The sequence below is a fragment of the Glandiceps talaboti genome, chromosome 6 (genome assembly GCF_964340395.1).
Source record: "Glandiceps talaboti chromosome 6, keGlaTala1.1, whole genome shotgun sequence".
NCBI classification, from domain to species: Eukaryota; Metazoa; Hemichordata; class Enteropneusta; family Spengelidae; genus Glandiceps; species Glandiceps talaboti.
Window position 1 is genome coordinate 2,341,387 of NC_135554.1, and position 25,762 is coordinate 2,367,148.

The window sequence follows — 25,762 nt, forward strand, 5'->3', positions numbered from 1 at the left end:
GACTCTATATTTGTGTCAACAGATATGGTATTGACATACCTGTGATTGTTATTTGTGAGATAGGTTTTTACCTTCCATTATGAATGTTATATATTAGGTATGAAAAGTCTGTCTGTCAGTCTGTGTCTGTATCACCATTTCTCAAAAAACAGGTGGCTCAATTCGAACGAACTTTCGTGCACATGTTCTGCAGGGTAATGGCTAAAACTGATTAGGTTTCAATACTGGTAAAATGGTTGGGGTTGTACTAATTGATCTGAAAAAGGCATTTGACGTTATTAATCATGACGTCTTACTTGCCAAATTGAATGCCTATGGTTGCTCGGGAAATTCTATGCGTTTGTTTAAATGGTATCTTTATGAAAGATCACAATATGTTTACTTTAATGGATTTTCATCTAATAAGTTAAACATTGTGAGTGGTGTCCCATAGGGCTGCATCCTAGATCCTGGGACCACTACTCTTTATTGCATACATAAATGATCTTCCCCTGTACCTTGATAACTGTGAATTCGAAATGTATGCAGATGACTCCACTATGTTTTCCAGTGGAACATCACTTACTTCAATTCAGGATGAACTTAATCACGACGTCACTAATGTACTGAAGTGATGTAGAGACAACCGCATGTACCTCAATACTGAAAAAAACAAAACTATGCTAATTGCGAGGTAGAAATTAAAGATGTCTCGACCAGTCACTATAATCTTCTGATGATCTTTATGAAAACCGACATTGACCAATGAAATAGCTTCAAAACTCCTACCCGAAAAACCTAAACCCGGTCATTTCTATGGACTACCTAAAGTACACAAGAAAGATACTCCTCTTCGAATCATTATCCCCTAGTGTCAAGCTATCACCAATCAACTTGCAACCTTCATTGACTATCACCTCCAACCTATTGTTCAGTCACTACCATCGTATTTCAAGGACATTAACCATCACCTTCATGTAATTGATGAAGTCAACGTCCCTGACAACGCTCTTCTCGTCACCATGGATGTGAAATCCCTATATACCAACATACCACACAATTTCGGTCTTAATGCTGTCAAAGACTTTATCACAGATCATCGGCAGAAGATTGACAATCCAGAACTGATCATAGAATGCTAGATTTTATTCTTGAACACAACTATTTCACATTTAATGACAATTACTATCTTCAAACACATGGCACAGCCTTGGGGTCAAAGGTCGCACCCTCATATGCTAATCTTGCCATGGGCAAGATCGAGTTTGATTATTACAAGGTAATGATCTCAAACCCAATAAATGGGGAAGATTCATAATTGATATTCGTTCCCATCAATACTGTAATCAAATTCATCCTAGCATCCAATTTATAATGGAATATAGCTCAGAAAATGTCTCCTTCCTAGATACACTATGTCGATACAGGATAACAAAAAATTATCACATCCATTTATAGTAAACCTACAGATCATCACTCCTACCTCTGGTCTACCTCTTGACACCCTAAACATACTTTCAGATCAATTACCTGGAGTCAAACCCTTTGTTACCATCGGATTTGCTGTACTGAAACTATGTATGACAACGCCACCACAGAGATGAAACAACACTTTATAAACAAAGGCTAAACACTAATGAAATTGACAAACAAATTCATAAAGCTAGAATTATTGACAGGAACCAGCTCATCACACCCCATCCCACTAACCGTAAACAGCAAAACAGAATACCTTTCGTCATTACATTTAACCCCACTCTCCCTATAATATCTAATATTCTTACCAAACACTGGGGTATAATTGCATGTGATAAAGAAATCACTAAAGCCATCACTGATATTCCTATCACTGCATAAAAACAACCTCCTAACATAAGGTGATCACTAGTACAGGCTAAATTAACCAAAAAAAACATCTCTGATAATCCAGGCACTACTAAACGCTGTGGTCAATGTAACCCATGTGAATTTATCACCGAAGGTAACACGGTAACCCACACGACCACCAACAACACTCACAATGTCATAAGTCACATCACATGTACCACTCGTAATCTCATTTATGTCATCACCTGTCAGAAATGTTTAAAACAATACATCGGGGAAACAAAAAGAGTATTTAAGAGATGTATTTATGAACATGTTTACACTATTCGTAACAACAAATTAACCCCTGTATCCGAACACTTCAATCAACCTGGGCATAAACTTACTCACTTTAAAATAAGCAGTTTATGTAAGATACGCACCGCTAACACAAGGGTCAGAAGACTGCATGAACTCTCGTACATCAACAATTTAGACACACTGTCACCCAAGGGTATTACCATAAAGAGGGTTAACTTTCCCCCTTTTTTGTCCACTTTCTCCCTCACCTTTGTCATCATATTTTCCATTTATTTTTTAGTTTACCATCCAGGAATACATTCGAGGTTAGTGAGATCTTTTCACCGTGTAGTCATATTTTACTTCCATATCTGTAGCATTTAATTCCAACACTTTTATCCTGTATTCATTTTTAGCATTTTGTGACTTTCGTTTTTATCCATTTTTAGTCCCCGCGGACGAAGTCCGGAACGGGGACTTATGGATTGGGTTCCGTCTGTCCGTGCGTCCGTCCATGCATCCGTCCGTCCGTCCGTCCGTCCATCTGCAGCCGTTTCTTGGAGATGCCTGGACCGATTTTTTTCAAACTTGGTACAGGGGCAACATGCTATGGCATACATATGCACGTCAATTTGTTTTATGATACGATCCAATATGGCTGCCTAGCAACCATTTTGTTTGCGAATTTTCCCTGTCTAAAGCCATAACTCAGACATGCTTTAACAGATCTCATTCAAAGTTGGTATTAGGACAGTGTTCTATGACATACATGTGCATATTCATTGTTGTCATGATACGATCCAATATGGCCACCTAGCAGCCATTTTGTTTGTGAATTTTCATGTCCAAAGCCATAACTCAGACATGCTTGAACAGATCTCATTCAAAGTTGGTATTAGGACAGTGTTCTATAACTACATGTGCATATCCATTTTCATTGTGATACGATCCAATATGGCTGCCTGGTAGCCATTTTGTTTGCGAATTTTCATGTCCAAAGCCATAACTCAGACATGCTTGAACAGATCTCATTCAAAGTTGGTATTAGGACAGTGTTCTATGACATACATGTGCATATCCATTTTCGTCGTGATACGATCCAATATGGCTGCCTGGCAACCATTTTGTTTGTGAATTTTCCATGTCCAAAGCCATAACTCAGACTCCATTTTCATCGTGATATGATCCCCCATACCCAACCAATCCTTTATTGTTGGAGGCATATTCCATGTCCAACAAGCACACACAACATATCTAAGTCTGTTTGATTTAGGTTCACAAGTGTTGTTGCGTGATCAGAGTAGTGATATCAAGAAAATGACAACATAAACTGCCAGTTCCTTAAAACCCAATCATAGCGGGGACTATGTCAATGACTTGTTTAAGATTTAAATTGTGATTATGGCTCCACTGATGTTAAAAACAGTACTAATCCAAAACTGTTAGACTCACACATTCAAGTTTGCATGTTGCCCGACTATTGAAATTGGTTTAAAGGTGATTCAAAATACTCACATTCACTATTGCTATTTTGCTAGACAAAATGTTCGTGAAATGTATTCTGGTTTTAAAACTTAAAAAAAAGATGTCTGCAAACACCTTGACAGTTTTTAGCACAACTGAACTGATAAGGATGCTATCGGCATGGCAAAGTGTCTGTCACTCTGTGTGTGTGGATTTGTGTGTGTGTAAACAACTTTAAGTCAAAAACCACTGGACCGATTGCCATGATATTTGGTGGGTGTATTACCTTGGGTGTCTAGTTGGGACATTGTTCAGATCAAAAAGATCTTACCACCGGTGTGTGATTTGGGTAAAAAAATGTGATTAAGTTAAAGTTAAACTAAAAAAACTACTGGGCAGATCGGTCTGAAATTTGGTGGGACCATTCTTAGGGGTGTTTAGATTAAGAATTGTTCATGACATGATGATTCCATCAGTGATATGCAAATTAGGGCTAAAAATGTGTCTTTTTGGTTAAAAATCTTTAATGCCAAAACTACGGAACAGAATGAGCTGAAATTTAATGGGGATGCATCTGGGGATGTGTAGATGAAGAAATATTAAGCATATAATGATCTTGTCAGTGTTATACAAATAAGCTGTAGAAATGTGAATTTTGGTCAAAAATATGTATCTCAAAAAGTACTTGGTCAATAAGACTGAAACTTGGTGAGATGTTTCTAGAAATGTTATTCTGCAGATTTTTTTTCAAAATATTTTGACACAATTGGCCCTAGCAACCGTGACCACACCCTTAGCAACAACAAAATGGCTGTATATTTTGGGCAAATGACATCATCTGGTAAGTGAGTAAACATTCAAAAAATGTATACAAATATCCCTAGCAAACATGCCACGCCCATAGCAACAGGCAAATGGTGCTGTATTTCACAAATATAATGAGGGATTCTTAGACAAGTGAACAAATATTTAAAAGGTGTATGCAAATATTCCTAGCAACAAGACCATGTCCATGGCAACAGCCAAATGGTCACATATATTGCGAAGATAACAACAGGGATTAATAGACAAGTGAATAAATGAAAAAATATGTAAATGTGCCTAGCAACAGGATTACGCCCATAGCAACAGCCAATGATCAGGTATATTGCAAAGATAATATGTATTAATAGACAATTGAATAAATATTCAAAAAATGTATAAATGTGCCTAGTAAAAAGATCACGCCCATAGCAACAGCCACATGATCACATATTGGAAAGATAACAGGGATTAATAGACAAATAAATAAACATTCAAAAAATGTATGCAAATATTCAATGGATTATACAGTTGTCCTACAATGCCAGTGACACTATATTTCATACAGTCTAATAATATGCACTACCATGATTTTTGGCAATTCTCTGAAAACATCCATTGCGAGGGCTGAGTCATCTCCGATGACGACTTGTTGATTAGTTATCAGGTTATTTTTTCTCAGAAATTTGACATCAGTTTGGATTCACATTCAGATCCAATCTGATTAAAATCTGATGAGGTAAAAGCGGCTAGATGTCTGTATTTACCTCTATATGTACATCATTTTGTGTTGTTTCTTTTGTTCTGAGTGATTGCTGATCCCACATCTGAACCTGTGTAATAGACAATCGTGTTTGAATCTCATGCTTTCGATTGGCCAATCAGGATACATTATGTTGGCAGCTGCACACACTGGAGAAATTGAAGCGTGCTGATTGGTTGTGAAAATCTTACAATATTGTTAATTGTCTATTAGGGAGCCTTCAGTATTTACAGGGGGGTGGAGGAATCAGGGGGGGGGGGGGGTTCACATATTACAAACCTGCTCTTGGGGGGAGGGTCATATTTTGCATTACAATATTTGGGGGAGGGTCACATTTTACAATTCGTAGTTTTGTGACCAAATTGAAGATTCAATTATTGTCAATTCGTTTTGTGTGTTTTGAGATGTAAAAGCGAGATGAGCACTTTTTACGAGTACTTTACATGCCAAAATACAAAAATAAAAATACATATATTGTCAGAAAATTGTTTTATAAAAGGATGCATTTTGTTGAGTGTGCCATCTCACCTTATCACTCACACTGTCTGTGAATGTTGTTGTTAATGTTGGTGATGGTAGCAGTGATGATGATGATGATGATGATGATGATGATGATTATTATTATTATTTAGTTTTGAATGTCATAGAGAACACAGACAGTGATACATAAACTGACTCAAGTAGTAACAGTGAGTCAGATTAGAGCAGTGATAATGGCAATACCACTGATAATGGTGATGGTGATTATGATGACAATGATATCAGGGAACTTTTACAAGTGACCAGATCAGGCAGAGTATGCACAACATGGACAGTACGTTTTAGATACTAACTAGATTGTGTATGATTATAAGAGAAAGGTAACTTAGCCAGTCCTTTACGTTTTGTCACTTTATATGTACAAATATTGCTTTCTAATACAGAGTCAAAATCATTTAATTTGTATGTATACATATAATGGAAATATTGATTAATGTTCAGTATATGCAATTGTCATGGGGAGGGTCATGGTTTACAAAATGGGACGAAGGGGAGGGTCACTTTTTACAAATGGAGAATGGGGGCATCATGTTTTACTTAACAGACCATGTGTGATTTCCTCTGCCCCCCCCCCCCCGTAAATACTGAAGGCTCCCTTATACAGGTTCAGAGGTGGGAAGGCGACGATCACTCGGAACAAAACAAATGACACAAAATGATGGAAATAGAGGTAAATAAAGGCATCTAGCCACTTTCACCACATCAAATTTTAATCAGATTGATTCAGATCCAAAGATGTGAATCCGTCATTATATTTGGTGTAGATTTTTGATTAGTTGTCAGGTTATTTTTTTCTCAGCAATTCGCCATCAGTTATCTTTGTTTTCAAAATCACCATGCAATTAGTGTCTTCTGTTCTAGGAATTACATCCCCAAAGGTAAATAACGATCTAGCAGGTGACTCTATTTCATGATTGAAAATCTGTCACCCAAACTCAGAGGGTAAACCTTTGGTAGTTTGCAAAAACTGATAAAAAACATTGTGAAAATGAATGCCCTCCGTAAGTCCTAATTTTTTGTTGAGAGTCATGTTTATACAAATGCGTTGAATATGAAAAGGTCAATGGTTATTTATATAACATGTATAGTAATTATCGTTAGAATTTAACAAGTGAAACAGTGTGTGTAATAATAAGAAATGTTTAAAAGTTTGCCTTATATTCAATCTGTTTTACATGAATGTTTAAAATTATGCTTTAATATACATATTGATACATATACGCAGTCTCAGTTACCCGGACTCTTACCATTGAGGGCTCAATCCCTGGTGGAGCTGAAGCCCTCAACAGCAAGAGTTTGGGTAACCAAGACTAACATATATATACGTTGCATCAGATGTCAATGAAATTTGGCACAAAAAATCAGGTTAGGTGATATGGTTACATTCTATGCTTTGTAATAAGCCATCTTCTGTTTTGCAGCAGATCTCACGAGATCCCATGAGACCCCATTGAGTGCATAGCAACCACCTTATGACGGGTCAAGCTGAAGTGTCAAACACTTAGCAACACCATTGTTCTCAGCATCATCATACGTACAGTATATGATAGATCAAGCGAAGCAAACTTTAAAAGTATGGTTGTAAAAATGATGTGCATGTGGGGAATGTAAGTCGCCAACAGGGGTTTTCATAACTAGCCATCAGACGGCAATTTATGGCAATCAGGCACAGATGAAAAACTGATTGAAACTGAGTGTTACCTTTGAGATCAGTTTCAACACAAACTTGAAAATATTATGTTTTGAATTAGTTTGATCCACTTGTGGGATCGCAGGCCCTATGGTTATTTATTGGATGTCTTGCTTGCCAGGTCGCAAAATTGCTATATTGTTGCCTATTTTTAAATAAACATCTAAAATTTGAAACAATGTCATAACTTTTCATCAGACTTGTGTCATGTCATCTAAAAATACCACCAATGGTGTTGTAGCACAACTGTACAGTGTTTAAAAATGTTTATGCTAACAATAAGTGAATGCTGAATGACTATCCAGTTGCCTATCCAACCATGTTGCTATCTTTATATGCTATCATTTGGCTGTTGCTATGGGCGTGGTCATGTTGTTAGATACATTTGCATACATTTGTGTATGTTTTTGTTCACTTGTGTATGGATTCCTGATATTATCTTTGCAATACACATGATCATTTGGCTTTTGCTATGGGCGTGGTCTTGTTGCAAGGCATATATACATACATTTTTTGAATGTTTATTCAATTGTCTATTAATCCCCTTTGTTATCTTTGCAATATACATGATCATTTGGCTGTTGCTATGGGCGTGGTCTTGTAGCTGGGCACATTTGCATACATTTTTTGAATGTTCATTCATTTGCCTTTCTATTCCTGTTGTTCTCTTTGCAATACACCTGATTATTGGGTTGTTGCTATGGGCGTGGTCTTGTTGCCAGGCAAATTTGCATACATTTGTTTAATGTTTATTCAATTGTCTATTAATCCCTGTTGTTATCTTTGTGAAATACATGACCGTTTGGCTAATGCAATGGGCATGATCATGGTTGCTAGGGTATTTGCATACATTTTTTTTGAATGTTTACTCAATTGCCTACCAGATGATGTTGTTATTTTACCAAAATATACTGCCATTTGGTTGTTGCTAAGGGCGTGGTCATGGTCGCTAGGGCCAATTTTGTCAAAATGTGCAGAATAACACTTTCAGAAACATCTCACCCAGTTTCAGACTCGGTGACCAAGTGCTTTTTGAGACATAGGTTTTTGACCAAAATTGAACTTTTTTACACCTAATTTGCATATCAGTCATGGAATCATGGTATGCTCAATATTTCTTCGTCCATACATCCCTAGATGCATTCCCATTAAATTTCAGCCCAATTTGCTCAGTGGCTTTGGAATTATAGATTTTTAACCAAAAAGATACATTTTAGCCCTAATTTGCATATCAGTGATGGAATCATCATGTCATGAACAAATCTTACTTTACACCCCCTTAAGAATGTTCCCACCAAATTTCGCACCAATCTGCCCAGTAGTTTCTGAGTCTAAGTATTTTGACCAAAAATCACATTTTTTGACCCATATCACACACCTGTGATGTCCAACAAGCAGACACAACATATCTAAGTCTGTTTGATTTAGGTTCACAAGTGTTGTTGCGTGATCAGAGTAGTGATAATTCCTTAAAAAACAATCATAGCGGGGACTATGTCATTCTCAATGACTTGTTGGACATGGAACATGCCTACAACAATAAAGGATTGGTCGGGTATGGGGGATCATATCACGATGAAAATGGAGTCTGAGTTATGGCTTTGGACATGGAAAATTCTCAATCAAAATGGCTGCCAGGCAGCCATATTGGATCGTATCACGACGAAAATGGATATGCACATGTATGTCATAGAACGCTGTCCTAATACCAACTTTGAATGAGATCTGTTCAAGCATGTCTTAGTTATGGCTTTGGACATGGAAAATTCACAAACAAAATGGCTGCCAGGCAGCCATATTGGATCGTATCACAACGAAAATGGATATGCACATGTATGTCATAGAACACTCCTAATACCAACTTTGAATGTGATCTGTTCAAGCATGTCTGAGTTATGGCTTTGGACATGGAAAATCCACAAACAAAATGGCTACCAGGCAGCCATATTGGGTTGTATCATGACGAAAATGGATATGCACATGTATGTCATAGAACACTGTCCTAATGCCAACTTTGAATGAGATCTGTTCAAGCATGTCTGAGTTATGGCTTTGGACATGGAAAATTCGCAAACAAAATGGCTGCCAGGCAGCCATATTGGATCGTATCACAATGAAAATAGATATGCACATGTATGTCATAGAGCACTGTCCTAATACCAACTTTGAATGAGATCTGTTCAAGCATGTCTGAGTTATGGCTTTGGACATGAAAATTCACAAACAAAATGGCTGCTAGGTGGCCATATTGGATCGTATCATGACAACAATGAATATGCACATATATGCCATAGAACACTGTCCTAATGCCAACTTTGAATGAGATCTGTTCAAGCATGTCTGAGTTATGGCTTTGGACAGGGAAAATTTGCAAACAAAATGGCTGCTAGGCGGCCATATTGGATCGTATCATGAAACAAATTGACGTGCATATGTATGCCATTGTATGTTGCCCCTGTACCAAGTTTGAAAAAAAATCGGTATAAGCATCTCCAAGAAACGGCTGCGGACGGACGGACGGATGGACGGACGGACGGACGCACGGACAGACGGAACCCAATCCATAAGTCCCCGTCCCGGACTTCGTCCGGCGGGGACTAACAATGCTGTATTTCATCAGCTAAATTCATTCGCATCCGGTATGAACATTGAAAACAGATGAGCATTTGTTTTCACTCTCTTTGATTTTATCATGTAAATTTATAAATCAGCTACATATATGTATTTTCAAATTCGGAGATACTAAGTCATTTTATTTTGCGAATTTGGACTATGAGTTCTCCAACATGTCCATTGCTAAGAACTGATGTAAAGTATGGCTGACACGTTGTTTGCATGTTGTGATTTCCTAGTCTAGTTCCTGATGACTGTATTCCGAGTTTACCCTATGTTATATAAATCGGAATACGGTCATCAGGAACTAGACTAGTAATGTATTAAGACAACGTAGAGTAAAATCGGAATATGATCGTCAGGAACTAGACAATGATTTCCCGAAGCTTCTCAATAATTTAGAATGGGGCATTTGTTCTCTAAAAAATGTGTAAGACTTTTAGCTTTCATTCATATTTGTCAACAATGTAAATGTCAACGGTACATACTTACGGTATATGTGTAATACTACTAGTACGATGCGACACTTCACATGCATAGCGTACTAAATACTACTATTGATCTTGGTGACAGAAAATGCTTCCACCATGTGCATGTGTACTATAATCAAAACTACTCAATTTTGCTTGTCATTAATTACCATTTATCAAGATTGAAATATTATAGCCATCTAGTATGCTGTATAAGTTTGGCACTGACAATGTATTCTCAGAAAGGACAGTCAGTTCGGAAGTGACCATGTGACACCGTGACATATTTTTCTTACAACTTGTTGTTGATACGCCAAATTTTCATAACATGCTCTTTTGTTTGGATACTTTCAATCTGTCAATGTTTTCCATGACAACTTGAGGTTGTAGATGGTCACAAAAGGGAGAATTTTTTCAGACGACTGCATTGACCTTCATGTAAACAACATGGCAACGCCGATAGCTTGACCTCCTTGACAACCGTTGTTAGGTATAAGACGGAAAATGGCTTAATGGGGATTTCCATCCAGGGTTCGTACACTTAAAGTAAAACAAAATTCCAGGACTTTCCAGGAGGTTTTCATCAGTTTTCCAGGGGTATTCATATTGATTTTGGCCATTTTCCAGGGGTGTTGACCACCAAAGTACATTTTTTGAATGACATCTATTTGTCTGATGTGGACAAGAAGAAATTAACAAGGGTTCCCATATGTCACAAAAACATTTTAAAGACAATCAACACTAAGCAAGATGTTGGTTTCAAAACAACATTTGTACTCTAAGATTAACAGAAAAACCTCTGTCCTATCCCCCAAGCAGTCATTTCGTCAAGCTGGTGCATTGATTGTGTAAGATTTGAGTCGCAGCATTTGTCAGTCTAAGTCAGACATATCCAGAAAAAACAAATTAAAAACTAAAGTTTGTCCTCATTATTGTACGGTTTGTTGTGACTAGATTTAGAGGTCACCAAAATAACTTTTTCTTCAAAATATTGAATAAAAACGTCATTTACGTAACGAAATTTCGCACTATGAATAACTTAATATGTTCATCCTGTGCGTCTCGATATTCATGTATGGACGCCCCATTCTCAACTCAACTTGACCATTTAGGAATGTTACTGTACTGTACTGACAAACATAAAAAAGTAGTTTATTGTTTTAGAACATGTAAAACAAATACCCATTTATCGACGACATAAAAGTCAAAACCGTACTTCCACAAACCGGAAATTCAACTGCACTTCCCTAGGCCCTAGTATTGCCATTCGTGAGCTTGTAATATGTAGACTCATGTGCCAAACTTGTAACAATTTCTAATCATGGTTGGTAATTGGGTTGGTGATGCTTTGATATTCGCTACAATCTTACGATAATCTTGCTAACAGACCTACTGTTACCCCCGGGACTGTTACAATATTATGCCGCTGAAATGACTGAACTCGGAGTAGCAATACGCAAGATCAAAACAAACTTAGCGGTGCCTATTCAACTACGCATAGGCACAGTCTGTGGGCCAAGTGTCTTGTAGAACGATTGGTTGACGATCTGGGTTTAATCAGCGTGATTCACCGTGGTGGCGAAAGACTTTGCCATTTTTGCCATTTCACATTTACGAGATTCAGTGTAGTGAATCATATGAATGGGTGGCTCAAGCACAGACATGTCAATTGTCAATATTAATCGATCACGATCATTTTCCATGGTTATCCAGGGATAGGGAGCATTTATCCAGGGTTTTCCAGGGAGGGTTTGAAATTCCACGGTTTTCCAGGACCAAGCGAACCCTGTCCATCATTGTACACATAGATCTTCCATTTATACTCACTTCTTTTGTATGCAATGTAACAAATAGGCTTTGATTTCTGCTTGTCTACTAAACACTCTACGACACATCTAAATGTGCATGCTCCATGTAAGTGGTATTTAAAATTGGAAATTAATGGTTGTCAAGAGAGATATTGTTTGGGCAGTTCAGAGTATTTATCATTGACGTTTTCAACAGAATATGAACATATTTGAGTACTTACATTGTTAAATTAGCATTTATAAAAGAGATGAAATTATATACTGCAAATATATATTGCAATTAAAAAGAGATGACAGATGTTTGGATCCAAATGTGATTGTGAATCCAAAAATATATTAATCTTTGTCTGACCTGGCCTGGCCTGGCCTTTACCTGGCCTGTACCGTTTAGAATATTGATAAAAGATTCATGCATGGACTGAGGCAATGACCATACATATTTTCTGTGGATATTTGATCACACACCGATGGGTAATCAAAAAGAGTGTTACATCTTCATAATAAACTGAGGGTCAACACTTTTAATGTCATCCGAGTGTTGTGCGTAATTCCGCAATATGGAGAACTATATCATGTAGCTGTAACAAGCGTTAGTCGGGACTTGATTCTGACATTTACACATCGAGAAAGACCAATGTCAGATTCGAGACAGACCTTAATCCGCCTGCATGCAATCAGGAATATAAAGTGAACAATACTAGTAAACAATATGGTTCAGCCATGGTTGAAACACGTTTACAAAATGTAAATTACACACGGCGACGGAGGAAGTTGCCATTTAGCATTAATATCCGAATATTCCCGACTGAATTTCTCTTTTCAGTTCAAAGCTGACTCGTCGTAGGTGTATTTAAAAGAAAAAAACTTTACTTAAACATAAAGATAAAGAACCACTCTTCATTTTCCCTAGCTTTCAGGCCTTGTATACTCTTAATCCGCGACCACCCTTCTTTCCTCGCATGATTCATTTCCGACGTCTCCGAGATCTCATCGTGAACAGCATTGTGAGAACCGGAAGTGATAATGTTATCATATTAAAATGACTATTTATATATGCAAATATTTAATTGCTTTGAGCATGCGTACTGGTTAATTAAAGTTCCAGACGCATGCGTACTACTGTTTCCGCAGTAGTTCAATTTTGTTCAATGGCGGCTGCGAAGAGACTTTGTTGTTGCCGAGCTGGTCAAAATGACCAGAAAAACTTACAACATCAGCCGAAGAATAACAGAAAAGGCAGCGGAGTATGTCAACCAGAGTCGTTACTCGACGTTAGCGCCAAAATTGTGGCGTTGAATATCCCTTTCCAACGAGTAGAAGAGCGTTTTTCTCGTATCCCGGAGCCGGTTCAAAGGAGGATTGTTTTCTGGTCATTTCCTCGCAATGAGAAGGACATCTGTATGTACTCATCGTTGAATAATGCTTCAGTAAACGATAGCGATTACAACAAACTGCCATTCCAACGGGGGATCAGGCTACTCGAAAATGGTGCGGTTGATAATGTTCTTCAAGTTGGTAAGTGCTTTTTCTTTTGATTTTTTTTGCATTCATGGTCGAACGTTCGGGGTCAGTCGCACATGTTCATTCATTCACCGTTCTCCGTCGCTCTCGGAGTATGTTCGTTTCTGCGTATTGACGAGAATGTCAACTTGGAGAAGCCCGAAACATTTTTGATGGCCCCATTATCTGGAGTGGGTTAATTCCTCGAATTTTCCCGACAAAACGGTAAAGAATTAACGCATTGTATTCGTATTTACAGAGAGGCCGCAGCTTTGATCCCATTCACCGGGGTGTTTATTTTTTCTTGTATTTAGCCAGGCCGTATTTTTCCGCTGACTTTCATGCATGCAAAAATCCACCCTGCCTCTCGGGTTACTTGCTTGTCGCATTGTAGAGTCGTTACATCGTATTTGAATTCGTTCCTGTTGTGGTCGCGAAGCACTCTGTCTGTACAACAAAGCGAAGAGCGAGGCGACTGGAAGGTGCGAGAACGGAAGGTTTGGACACATCAGTGCACGTATAGGGGCCTGCGCTTTCTTATTCAGACCTATTTACGTTCACAAAGGAAATACTTATTTACTCGTGCATGAAAGGCCCCGAAAGAAAATTCCACATTTCCCTTTATTAAATGACGCACAATGCCTATTTTGGCAATGGAAATCTGCCTTAAAAAGATGTACAATCGAGTCTAATTTCCCGGGGAGAACTGCAGCTAAATAAATGCAAACATGGTCAATAGCAAAGGAACCAACTGTGCTTTTAGAAGGTTGTCTGTAGGCCTTCATTGTGCTTTTCATCGGGCAAGAGAAAAAAAATACGGCAAAGAGAAAACTCTTACATGATGTAAAGGCCGCAAACAGCCATTAACAGATGGCAAATTATCCAGCGAAGAATATTGATAAAATTATCCATCAGCACTGTTGCTGTCGGCTAAGTTTTATGTATGCAGCAGCAGCCGTAGTGTATTTAATGGTAACCGTGAATGCAATGAGGAAGTCCATGTCAAAGCTACTTTTCCATGGGAATTAGTTTTCTAGCAGAACAAAGTAGATAGAGTAATTCCGACTGATTCTGTCAAGGCATTTTGTTGAATTTAGAACCCCCAAAGGCAGGCAGTTCTATCATGCTTTTATTACCAAGGTAGTTGCTATGCCATTAGCCTGTAAATGTTGATTGGACGCCCAGTACAATGTGGTACATGAAGTATTGGCAAATACTAATTCAACAAAGGGAGTGTTCTGTGCAGATTGGTTGCATAAATGGTACTAAAAATATTTATTCAGTTTCAGTATGATATATTCTCTCATTAGAGCAAAAAAGAGGGTAGAACATTTATGATCTTGTGTCAGGCTTTCATTCATTTTCATCCGTCCTTTATCAAAAGAGCATGCCAACATGGGGCATAAAAGCAATTGTATGACTATAGTGATGGCAATATGTGACAGTGCACTGTGTATTTGGCTTCCAAACCATACTTCATCAGCTGCACAGAGCCGCTGTGCTGTTCTATTGATTGGAAAGCATGTTATCAAAGAAGAAAGCTGAGCAAATGGATCCTCTCTACCTCTATGAATGTTGATGCAACTCAAACAGAGGAGTGTATGTGCAGAGAATATACTATTCACTAATTCAGTCTTAACTCATAGTTATACCACCCTTTACACACTTTCAGTAACCACTTCTCACATTTCAAATACATTTTATTACCAAGTTATTTTTTCTCCTTTGATGTAATTTGCATGAAAAGCTGCATACAGGTATAGTCAATGCCATGTCTTTCAGATCACTCATTTTGTCAATTTTGGTCATTATTAAGTGTAACTAGGTGAAAGAATCAAGCCAATATTTAAGCTCAAAACAACACATTCTTTGATTTCTAAGACTCCCTATCAGTAAGTTAAAAGGTGTCAGTTAATTAACTATATGCCAAGTATTAAAAATCCATGAGATTTATAAAGCAATGGTTTGTCTCCAAAAAAACCTAACATAATGTAGTAAACTACTTGATGAATTGGAAGGCTGACACTCAGTGAAATGTATACTGCAGAAGTAGCTGTAACTAAATAGATGGTGGGGGGGGGGGGGGTCCTATTACACAAGTATAAAATTGTGTATTAGTAGAATTTTACTAATCTTAGTAGACATCTGAAACATAGAAACCTTTCACAAAAGAATCTTCTTCACATTAATGTCATATATGGTTCTGACACTTTATTTACCTAAAGGAAATAAAAGACATTAAACATAATATGATCAATCTTTGGTATATTGTGTAATTTAAACCAGCAATTCTGTATATATGCAAAGAGAAAGTATAGAGTGCCATAAATGTATGCCAGCAGCATTGAGCATTGACCCAAAAAGTGTAAATGCAAGGAGCAGAGATAGAATGCTAACCCAAATATGTTCATGAAAGTAGTAAGGAGTAAAAACCATTTGATATGGGAGGGGGTGCTGGGGGATTTGACCCCAAATCAATTTTATTAGTACTTTGACTGCAAATTTTTTTCCAAGCACATGCCCCATGTAGCAAATTACTGATAATTCCAGTTTAATGTCCATCATAATCACTTGACGTTTTCTGTTCTTTGATGGTTGTATACATACATACATACATACATACATACATACATGCCTCCATACATGCATACATATATATATACATACATACCTGCGTACGTACGTACGTACGTACGTACGTACATACATACATACATACATACATGCATACATGCATGCATGCATGCAGCAAATTACTGATAATTCCAGTTTAATGTCCATCATAATCACTTGACATTTTCTGTTTCTTTGATGGTTGTATACATACATACATACATGCATGCATCCATATATATATATATATATATATACATACGTACGTACATACATACATACATACATACATACATACATACATACATACATACATACATACATACATGCATACATGCATGCATGCATCTGTCCATACATACATACATACATACATACATACTATGAAATTTGAACTTGGGAAAAACTTAACTTACATGTAGAGGAAAAGAATTCTGACAATGTAAATTGCATGTCATACCATTCAAAAATATTTTATCATTATGACAATTTACAGGATTCAAAACTAAGTCAAGTCAGTAATCTCAGTAATTTGATTTAATGGGAATGTTTTGTTTTGGCATTTGGGGACAAATGCAAGCATTGTTGATAGCATGTCAACGCTAAATATGTATATCTATATGGGCCAACAGTAATGATGAAGAGCTTTGCACTTACATGCACATGTGGCAATTGAAAGTATAATCCTTGACATTGACCTGCCTCACATAGTTTGTGTTGTCAACTGGGCTGTCAGTTTTTAGCTGAGACACAGCTGAAGAAACATGTACTTGTACTTGCATTAGATGTCATGGTCATGTTGTGACCCTGTCAAGCTCTCATTTGCCTTGCAGGGTTAGCTCTGGCTATGTACAGGGGCTAGTTACATTTGTACTTTGGTGAATGACAACAATAATGGTCACCCAAAAAATGAAAGTCACAAATCGTGAAATATTTCAGTTGATATGTGTGGACTTTCTATTAGCAAAGGTATAATATCATTGCCTTTATATTTGTATAACAAGAATGAGACTGTTGTTCACAGTTCTATATTGTAACCTGTGTCTAAATCTGTTAATTTCTCTAAACTCAATCTTTACACACTGATTTTTTTCAATCTAAGTTTTTGATTAGTTTTCTCAGAAAAGCTAAAATTGTTTCGAACTAAATATCCAAAGATGAGTACAGTTTCAAAACTCTAAAAAGTTGCATATATGTACACATATGCATCGTATGGACGAAATCTCGTAATAAATGAGACTTACTATACCTTACTGTTGAAGCCTCCAAAACTTTGCGATAGTTTGTGACGCAACTACCCATCATTTTGGGAAAAAAATGTTTTCGTTTCGTATGATGTACAAATTAAAATGATCTTACCACCGGTGTGTGATTTGTGTCAAAAAATGTGATTTTTGGTCAAAAAACTTCTGGGCAGATCAGTCTGAAATTTGGTGGGAAGATTCCTGAAGGTGTTTAGATTAAGAATTGTTCATGACATGATGATCCCATCAGTGTTATGCAAATTAGGGCTAAAATGTGTCTGTTTGGTCAAAAATCATTAATTCCAAAGGTACTGTGTAGATTGGGCTGAAATTTAATGGGGATGCATGTGGGGGCATATAGATGAAGAAATATTAAGCATATAATGATTTCATCAGTGATATGCAAATTAGGTGTACAAATGTGAATTTTGGTTAAAAACGAGTATCTCAAAAAGTATTTGGTCAATGAGACTGAAACTTGGTGAGATGTTTCTAGAAATGTTATTCTCCAGATTCTCTTCAAAACATTTATATATACATTTATCACAGTGTACACACATACAGGAAATGCTGACAAAGTCATACATCTACTAGAGGTTGTAAAGATTATTTATGAATGAACATGTATGAGTTGAATGAATAGAGGAGGGAAGACGTCCCAAGTAACAAATGGATCTGGTCATGACATATAAATGACATATACTCAAAGATATGCTAGTGAATATATAGCAATTGATTATTTAAGATATACAAATGAATGCAACAAACTTGTGAAAAATATAAACATGTATATAAACTATTTTAAGCAAAAGATATACACATGTATATAAACTATTTTAAGCAAAAGATATACACATGTATATAAACTATTTTAAGCAAAAGATACACATGTATATAAACTATTTTAAGCAAAAGATATACGTTTTATATAACAAAATATTTAAAAGCTATATACAAATAAAGATAAACTTTTAAAAAATTATACAAGTATGCAAACTATTTTTAAAAAAATACTGGTGTGCGTAACATTAAACTTATTTTGAATATAGACAAATGTATATAAGACTTTTAAAAAAGATAGCAAACCGTTTTAAAATATATACATAACTGTTTTAACTTTTAAAAAAAGATATACAACTATATACAAGAAATTATTTTAACTTTAAAAAAAAGATATACAAATGTTTTAAATAAAATAATTTTTTGAAAATATGTAGTACTAAGCGTATAACAATAAAATATAAGTGTAAACAGCTGATATTTTGTAAGTTGTCATCTGTTTATACACCAATATTTTAATTGTTTAGTTTTTATCATAAGGGCCCTTGGTAATATGAGTGAAAGACGAGGAGTGGCAAACACATGTCACAAGTATTATCCAGCTGAATGAAGAAAAATATAAGGGAATAAAGTACAATCTAATTATACCAGCACAAACTTAATTTATGAAATTTTTGGAAAATAATGACAATTTTAACATTTTTACTGGTACTATGGTAGTGATAATCACTAAAGAACCTATGACACATGATAGAACAACAAGAAAATAATTTATTGTAATTCTGAGAAGTCAGAAACATGATAGAACAACTAGAAAATAATTATTGTAATTCTGAGAAGTCAGAAACAGCCAGTCCGCAACACCCTCATTTGCATACAATCTATCCTTCAGATTGCGACCGTTATACTTTGAATGGCTGCTCACATGCCTTATTTTTGGGTATTTTCAACTCGTCGTAACTTTCACTTGAGTCCACCATTTTAGATACTGTGAGCGCCTAAACCTCAACTGACATCTCTTCTTTTGTGTCAGCAAAATAAATTTAGGAATACCGATTTTCCGACTAATTCGGGACACATACTTGAGGCCCTGAAATTTTGACCTGTTTTTTCGCTCATAGTTTCCTTAATACAGACCGGAAAGTTTACAAATTTCACAAGAAGATGGATTTTGTGTTTTAAATAACCATGGCAAGAAAATTTAGTAGGATCGTTGTGTAACGGGTCCGTTCGAGAATTTTTGGTAGAAAGCGACTGATTTGACCCGGAAGTTGAAGCTGACCTCATTTGACCGGGCTATTTTCCAAGGCCAGCAGCAATGCAGGAGTTCTTGGTACTCACTAAAATCACACTTCAGACCCACTATAAAGGTTTGATGTTTTCAGATAACATGTAACTTGTGTTTAATTCGATATTGTCATGCAATTTTGAGTGATAGTGAACTAGAATGAAGAAAACTTGCGTAAGAAAGGCATACTGCTGAAGTTATGCATGGGCAGTCTCCGAGACTCTCTGTACACTGCGTACTGTGAATCGACCAAACTTTGTTTATTGGCCAACATGAACATGTCTTGCCATTTCCAAAATGCAAATATTTGGCAAGTAAATGTGATTACAACTTTATTTTGGCTTCCGACTTTGCATTATGTTTTGTGCATCTTTCCCCTTTTTACATGTAAATCCGAAAAGGTTCTCTCTGGTCATGTCAGTGATCATACCAGGACTGCTTTGAGTATAAGCAAGGTAAGGCATGTTGAGGTACATGTATTTTGTTGAAAATAATAGATATTGCGAAATGTCAAGTACAAGGTTTAAATACAATGGGATGATGAACATAAAATTACAAGTAAGGCCAATGTCATCCGCTAGTAAACTAGTTGGAGATACAGTCAAGCTGGAATGGTTAGAACTGTATATACCTTGAAGTTGTAAGTTTTTACCGTAATATAAGAATATAATTGTGTAATTTCTGGCCAATGAAAGTGAGAAGGATAAACACATGAAGATGGGAAAATATAGCTAAATCGACACCCACATCGCTATGTCATAACTTGAAAAGACAAATACACGTAAAAGTCCACACAGAACAGATTTTATTCAACTTTAAGAAATTCCCGACTTCCAGTTGAAAAAGAGAATCTATTATTACATATATAGGGAAGCTGTAAAATTTGCAGTTGAGTATAGTGCATTGTAGTCTTGCCTCGATTCTGCAAATAAAAAGAAAAAACGTGTTTTCACAGTTGAAAAAGACAAATTTCAAGTGCACTAAACAGAAATGTCACTGTTGATGATCACCGCACAACAACATGAGTATGAGTGTCTATACACGAGTGGATTGCATAACTAGCAAGCATGTGACATGACACTATGTAGTCCTGCTTGCAGACGGTGCACGAGTCTGTATTACTGACACAACCCATAACACCGTCATGCAAAAGAATGATGTATGCGGTGTATTACGACACCACAAGCAAAATGTATTTGCACCAATTGCAAGAGAATTGCCTACCCAATGATCAAATATTAGCAATCAATCGAATATCTACACCTTTTCCATTCCTATGACGGTAGTATTCCCTGCTCAGATCACAAAAAGCATCGAAATCGGACCTTTTCAAGTTCAAACTGCAACATTCAAATAAACCTTGTTAACACCGCCATATTTGATATCATTGAGTGAGATGAATAATTACCCAGAGACACTTGCGCTGACGTACGTAAGGAGCTGTGATTCAATTTACTGTAGATATTGAAAAGTTCCAATTTCAAGAGTTTTGGTAACCCGCAATGGAATTTTTGCAGTCAAGATGAGGTAAACAGACTAAATAATCGATTTATTGCTAATATTTGACCACTGGGCAATTTTATTCCTTAGTTACTGGCATTTTAGTAAGCCTGTGTTTCACGGCTGGCTCTTTGCAGGACGGAGAAATAGGATGGACAATTGTCAGAATTGAGTCCCGGATTACTCTGTATGCAAGCAGGACTAGACACGATGTGATCGATGTGATCAAATTATTAAATACAACTAAACATTTCATGAATTATGCATATACTTTGGCCCTACATTTGTGATTTTTGAAGGACTAGGTAAAGGTTAGTTGACGAAAGGGTTGTTCAAAGTCATTTTTGCTAATCTCAGTAAGGGAAAGCTTGTTCACCGATCGCCTCACTCAGGCGTCACATCGCCTCATTATAGTACACGCTGTGTGCTCCCGCCATATTTTCCACTGAAAATGGCATTTCCAATGCAAAACATAAACAAAATTCAAGCCTTCATAACATTTCTAACACGCACCAGAAAGTTTACACACTTCATGGTAAGCATGATACAGGTCTATATTTTTATTCTATACAGCTCGTTTACGGTGACATCCTTGTGTAACACTCAGTTCAAGAATTTCGCGAGGCAAGTCATGCCGAAGTGAATTTTCATGGCTCTCAAATTCGTTTGGTTTCTCGAAATGTAAAAATCAAAACTGGACAAAAAACCATCAAAATATAGTTTGATATACGTACCTTTCAATACAAACAACCAGATTACTTTGAATGGTCTACAACGAAGCCAATCAACGTCCGAAAATTGGGAAAAATTTGACCCAATTCAAGCACCATGTATGGGGCCCAGCGTAACGAACCCGTTTTTCAATTACTTTTCTCAATTTAATATGCTAATAAGGGTTGTGCGGAGTGCCTGGAAACATGATAGAACAACTAGAAAATTATTCTTGTAATTCTGAAATGTCAGAAACATGATAGAACAACAAGAAAATAATTTCTTGTAATTCTGCATGTATTTGTTTTGTGTAGTTTTTATTCAGTATTGTTGAAATTGTGTAGTGTATTTTAATTCTTCTCATAGCAAAAAGTAACTTGTATGCAAATTCTTTTCTCAAAAAAATTCATTTTCTTGACAGAACATGTTGATTAAATGTACTATTTACAAAGTAAACCTTGTCATCACCAGTGTGATCATATCTATTTTTAGTCTGGCTCTCCCTAACACCAACAAATCATTTCATTGTTCCTGTATTTTCTTATCACTACCAGGAGAATTATTTTTTATGAGTGACTATGGATATTTTTCCAAATTTGTTGTACTATGCATGCACTGTACAGTGTGTGCTATGAATAAATTAACAATGTACTTGTGTCCTGGTAGAGTGTTAGAAAATGCACTGTACAGTATATGCTATGAATACTCTTACATGTATAAGATTTGAAAGGTACACATACATCAGATTTATAGCATATTTTTGCTGTTATGTATGTAGCAAATTATATGAAATTTGAAGCTTGCGTTCAAAATATATTCCCTAATTACAGAAAATAAAAAATATGAGCAATTATTCATTATAATGGAAAAAGCTTGATACACACATGTATTATATTACCATCAATGTATGTACAAAATTACATGACATTTGAAGCATGCCCTACCGAAAATTGTTATTTATGCAAATAACTCATTAATATTCATTGTTTTTATTTGTTAGCCAAAACCTACTCAGTTGTAGCCATTACCTAAAGAAGGTGTGTACCAAATTTCATTATGCTGAGACAATGTTTTCCTTCACGTAGTTGCAAGGTGCATGATGGGAGTTGTTGATCAAACAGGACATTTTAAGACTGGTTTATGTCAGATTAACTTGTCCAAACACAAACAGCTGATCTTTGCTCTTTCTGAACAATGTAAACCTATCAACAGTCTTGCACAGTAGTGTGTTATGTAAGGTACAAAGTACTTCACAGATTTAAAAGATGGTTCCCCACCCCCCTCCCCCACCCCCATTGTCTAATATCAACAAAAGGGTATTAAAGGTTGACAGGACAGTGGTCTTTATGAACAGGTGGTGTAGAATTCCGTCTGCTTTTCTAGAGCAATCTTTATATTACACATTGAATCATCTGGCTTTAACCATAACCAGGGTTTCAAAAATGTTTCCACTTTGAAAAAAACATCTATTATTAAATCAGGTCAAGTCATTCGTCAGCGTAGCCGATTTCATGTATGGAAGAGATTCACCGCCAACTGGTCAAGTCATTCGTCAGCGTAGCCGATTTCATGTATGGAAGAGATTCACCGTCCAGGACTGCCAACTGGTCAAGTCATGGTCGGCCTGGTCAAAATGTTGTGTCAATTGGTTAAGTCATTAATTTTTGTTTTCCAAGAAAGTCGAACTTTGAGGGGCTACACACCCCTCCCAAGGTTTCAGAGAATGGAAATGTTAGTTCAGAGACTTCCCAGAGGTACCGTTAATCTTGTGAAAAATATGCAAATGTTTAGGCGATCAATTTTTGGTGATCAATTGACATTTTCCTGTGACCCATTTTCACCATCTCAACCAGTTAGCATATTGAGGACCATTTTCTATCGTCTTGGCTCCATACACCTGTTCTGTACAAATGCACAACTCATTGTAAGTGTTCGTCCACACAAAGGTATGCAAACCAAGTCATTGGTAAGTGTTCACACAAAAGTATGCAAACCAAGTCATTTTAAGTGTTTGCCTACACAAAGGTATGCAAACCAAGTCATTGGTAAGTGTTTACCCAATAAAAGGTTTGGAGGGGGAGAGGTCATTGGTTGGAGGGGGACAAGTCATTGTTTGGAGGGGGACAGGTCATTGTTTGGAGGGGACAGGTCATTGTTTGGAGGGGGACAGGTCATTGTTTGGAGGGGGACAGGTCATTGTTTGGAGGGGGACAAGTCATTGTTTGGAGGGGGACAGGTCATTGTTTGGAGGGGGACAGGTCATTGTTTGGAGGGGGACAAGTCATTGCTATAAACAGTCGAGTTAGGGAAAATCATTGGTACATGAAAATGCTCCCCTTCCTTTGGAAATAAAGGACACCTATATAAATGCTGTTATATGATAATGTGGACCTCGAGGTGTGAAAGGGGAGTCAAGACATGTTGGCTGACTTTGTAATCAACATGAAACCGAAGACAGAACATTGAAAAGGCAGTTTTTAGGACAACTGAACTGAGGTTCAGTAGTGCTCTAATAGGCATGGTGAAATGTGTGTGTGTGTGTGTGTGTGTGTGTGTGTGTGTGTGTGTGTGTGTGTGTGTGTGTGTGTGTGTGTGTGTGTGTGTGTGTGTGTGTGTGTGCGCGCACACAGTGTTCTCCCCAGGATTTGTTTGTTACCACCAATTTACATAACAAAATAATTATATTCCTGAGTAACTTAATGATAAAATCAAAGTACATCATTATATCGAACAAATAGTACATGTACATGTGGCCAAAGGAATGTTGAAGGCCAATTTATTACTTCAAAATATTAGCACCAATGAGAAACTCATAAAGCAGTGTTATTGATTATTATTCTTAGGAAAGCTGAAATTATTTCAATCTTAATGTCCACATAGACTTTCGAAACACGAAAAGTTTGTGTACGGCTACCGGCAGACATCATGTTAGTCCGAAATTTCGTGATACACGAGACTTACTATACTTCCCTATGGAGGACTTGAAAAACTCGTTATAGTTTGTGACGTCATGGCCGCCATATTGGAAAATCCATGCTTTCATCGTAGTCATACGATGTATCAGTCTACAATGTCAAACTATAAATTAAAAGTGTTTTCAGAGTAAAAATGAACATGAAACTGATAATCGATAACATCGCCACTTTATCTGAAGGTACATTAGTCTGTTCAACTCTTTTCACGATATGGAGGAATGCACATGCTCTTGGGTTGAGACATACATGATACTCGGTGTTACTCAGTCACTCATAGAAAATTAACTAGACACTGAATGGCAAATTCATGAGTTTGTCGAACTTTTATACTTTATAGCAAAATGGCATGGCATCGTTTGATTATATAGTTGTCAAAATCTGGCAGTTCCGACATGCTTCGGCAGCCAAACCAACGTTATGGAAGGGCCGGTTTTGCCTTTGATTTACCGAAAGCTTTTGTACTGTAGTGTGAATCACACTACCATTAGCAGGTTTATGCATTTTATTCCTATCGAAAACAATACTGACGGCAAACTTCAATGAAATCTGTCTGGTAATGGTAGATGGTTGAATAGTCGTTTGAACTAATTAGACACTCTTTAGTTTTACTTGCTGCTTATGTGTGAAGGATCAATACAAACGTTGCGAAACAACAAAGGCGTCAGCTGACCGATTGACAGATGAACAATGTCAACTTGCAATATTTACCGAACCCTATGCAATCTGATAGCGTATCGGTGAAAATTAAAGGATATCGGGCCCAATACGCTAAAACCCTCTGCGGAGAACGTGTGGGTGTGTGTGTGTGTGTCTGTCTGTCTGTCTGTCTGTGTGTGTGTGTGTGTGTGTGTGTGTGTGGGATGAATTTTAATGGGGATGCCTATAGGGATTTGTATATGAAGATGTAGTCACAACAT

The 25,762-nt window shown here is 36.8% G+C and overlaps 1 protein-coding gene across 1 annotated transcript in view; it reads left to right on the plus strand.

Annotated features, from left to right (window-relative positions):
- The first annotated feature begins 13,382 nt into the window (after nucleotides 1-13,382).
- The window catches only part of LOC144436454 (zinc finger SWIM domain-containing protein 5-like), a 70,505-nt gene continuing 58,125 nt past the window's right edge, over nucleotides 13,383-25,762 (plus strand). Inside the window, exon 1 of the mRNA XM_078125253.1 lies at nucleotides 13,383-13,749. Within this exon, the coding sequence (XP_077981379.1) occupies nucleotides 13,383-13,749 (367 nt within the window). The remainder of the gene's footprint in view (nucleotides 13,750-25,762) is intronic.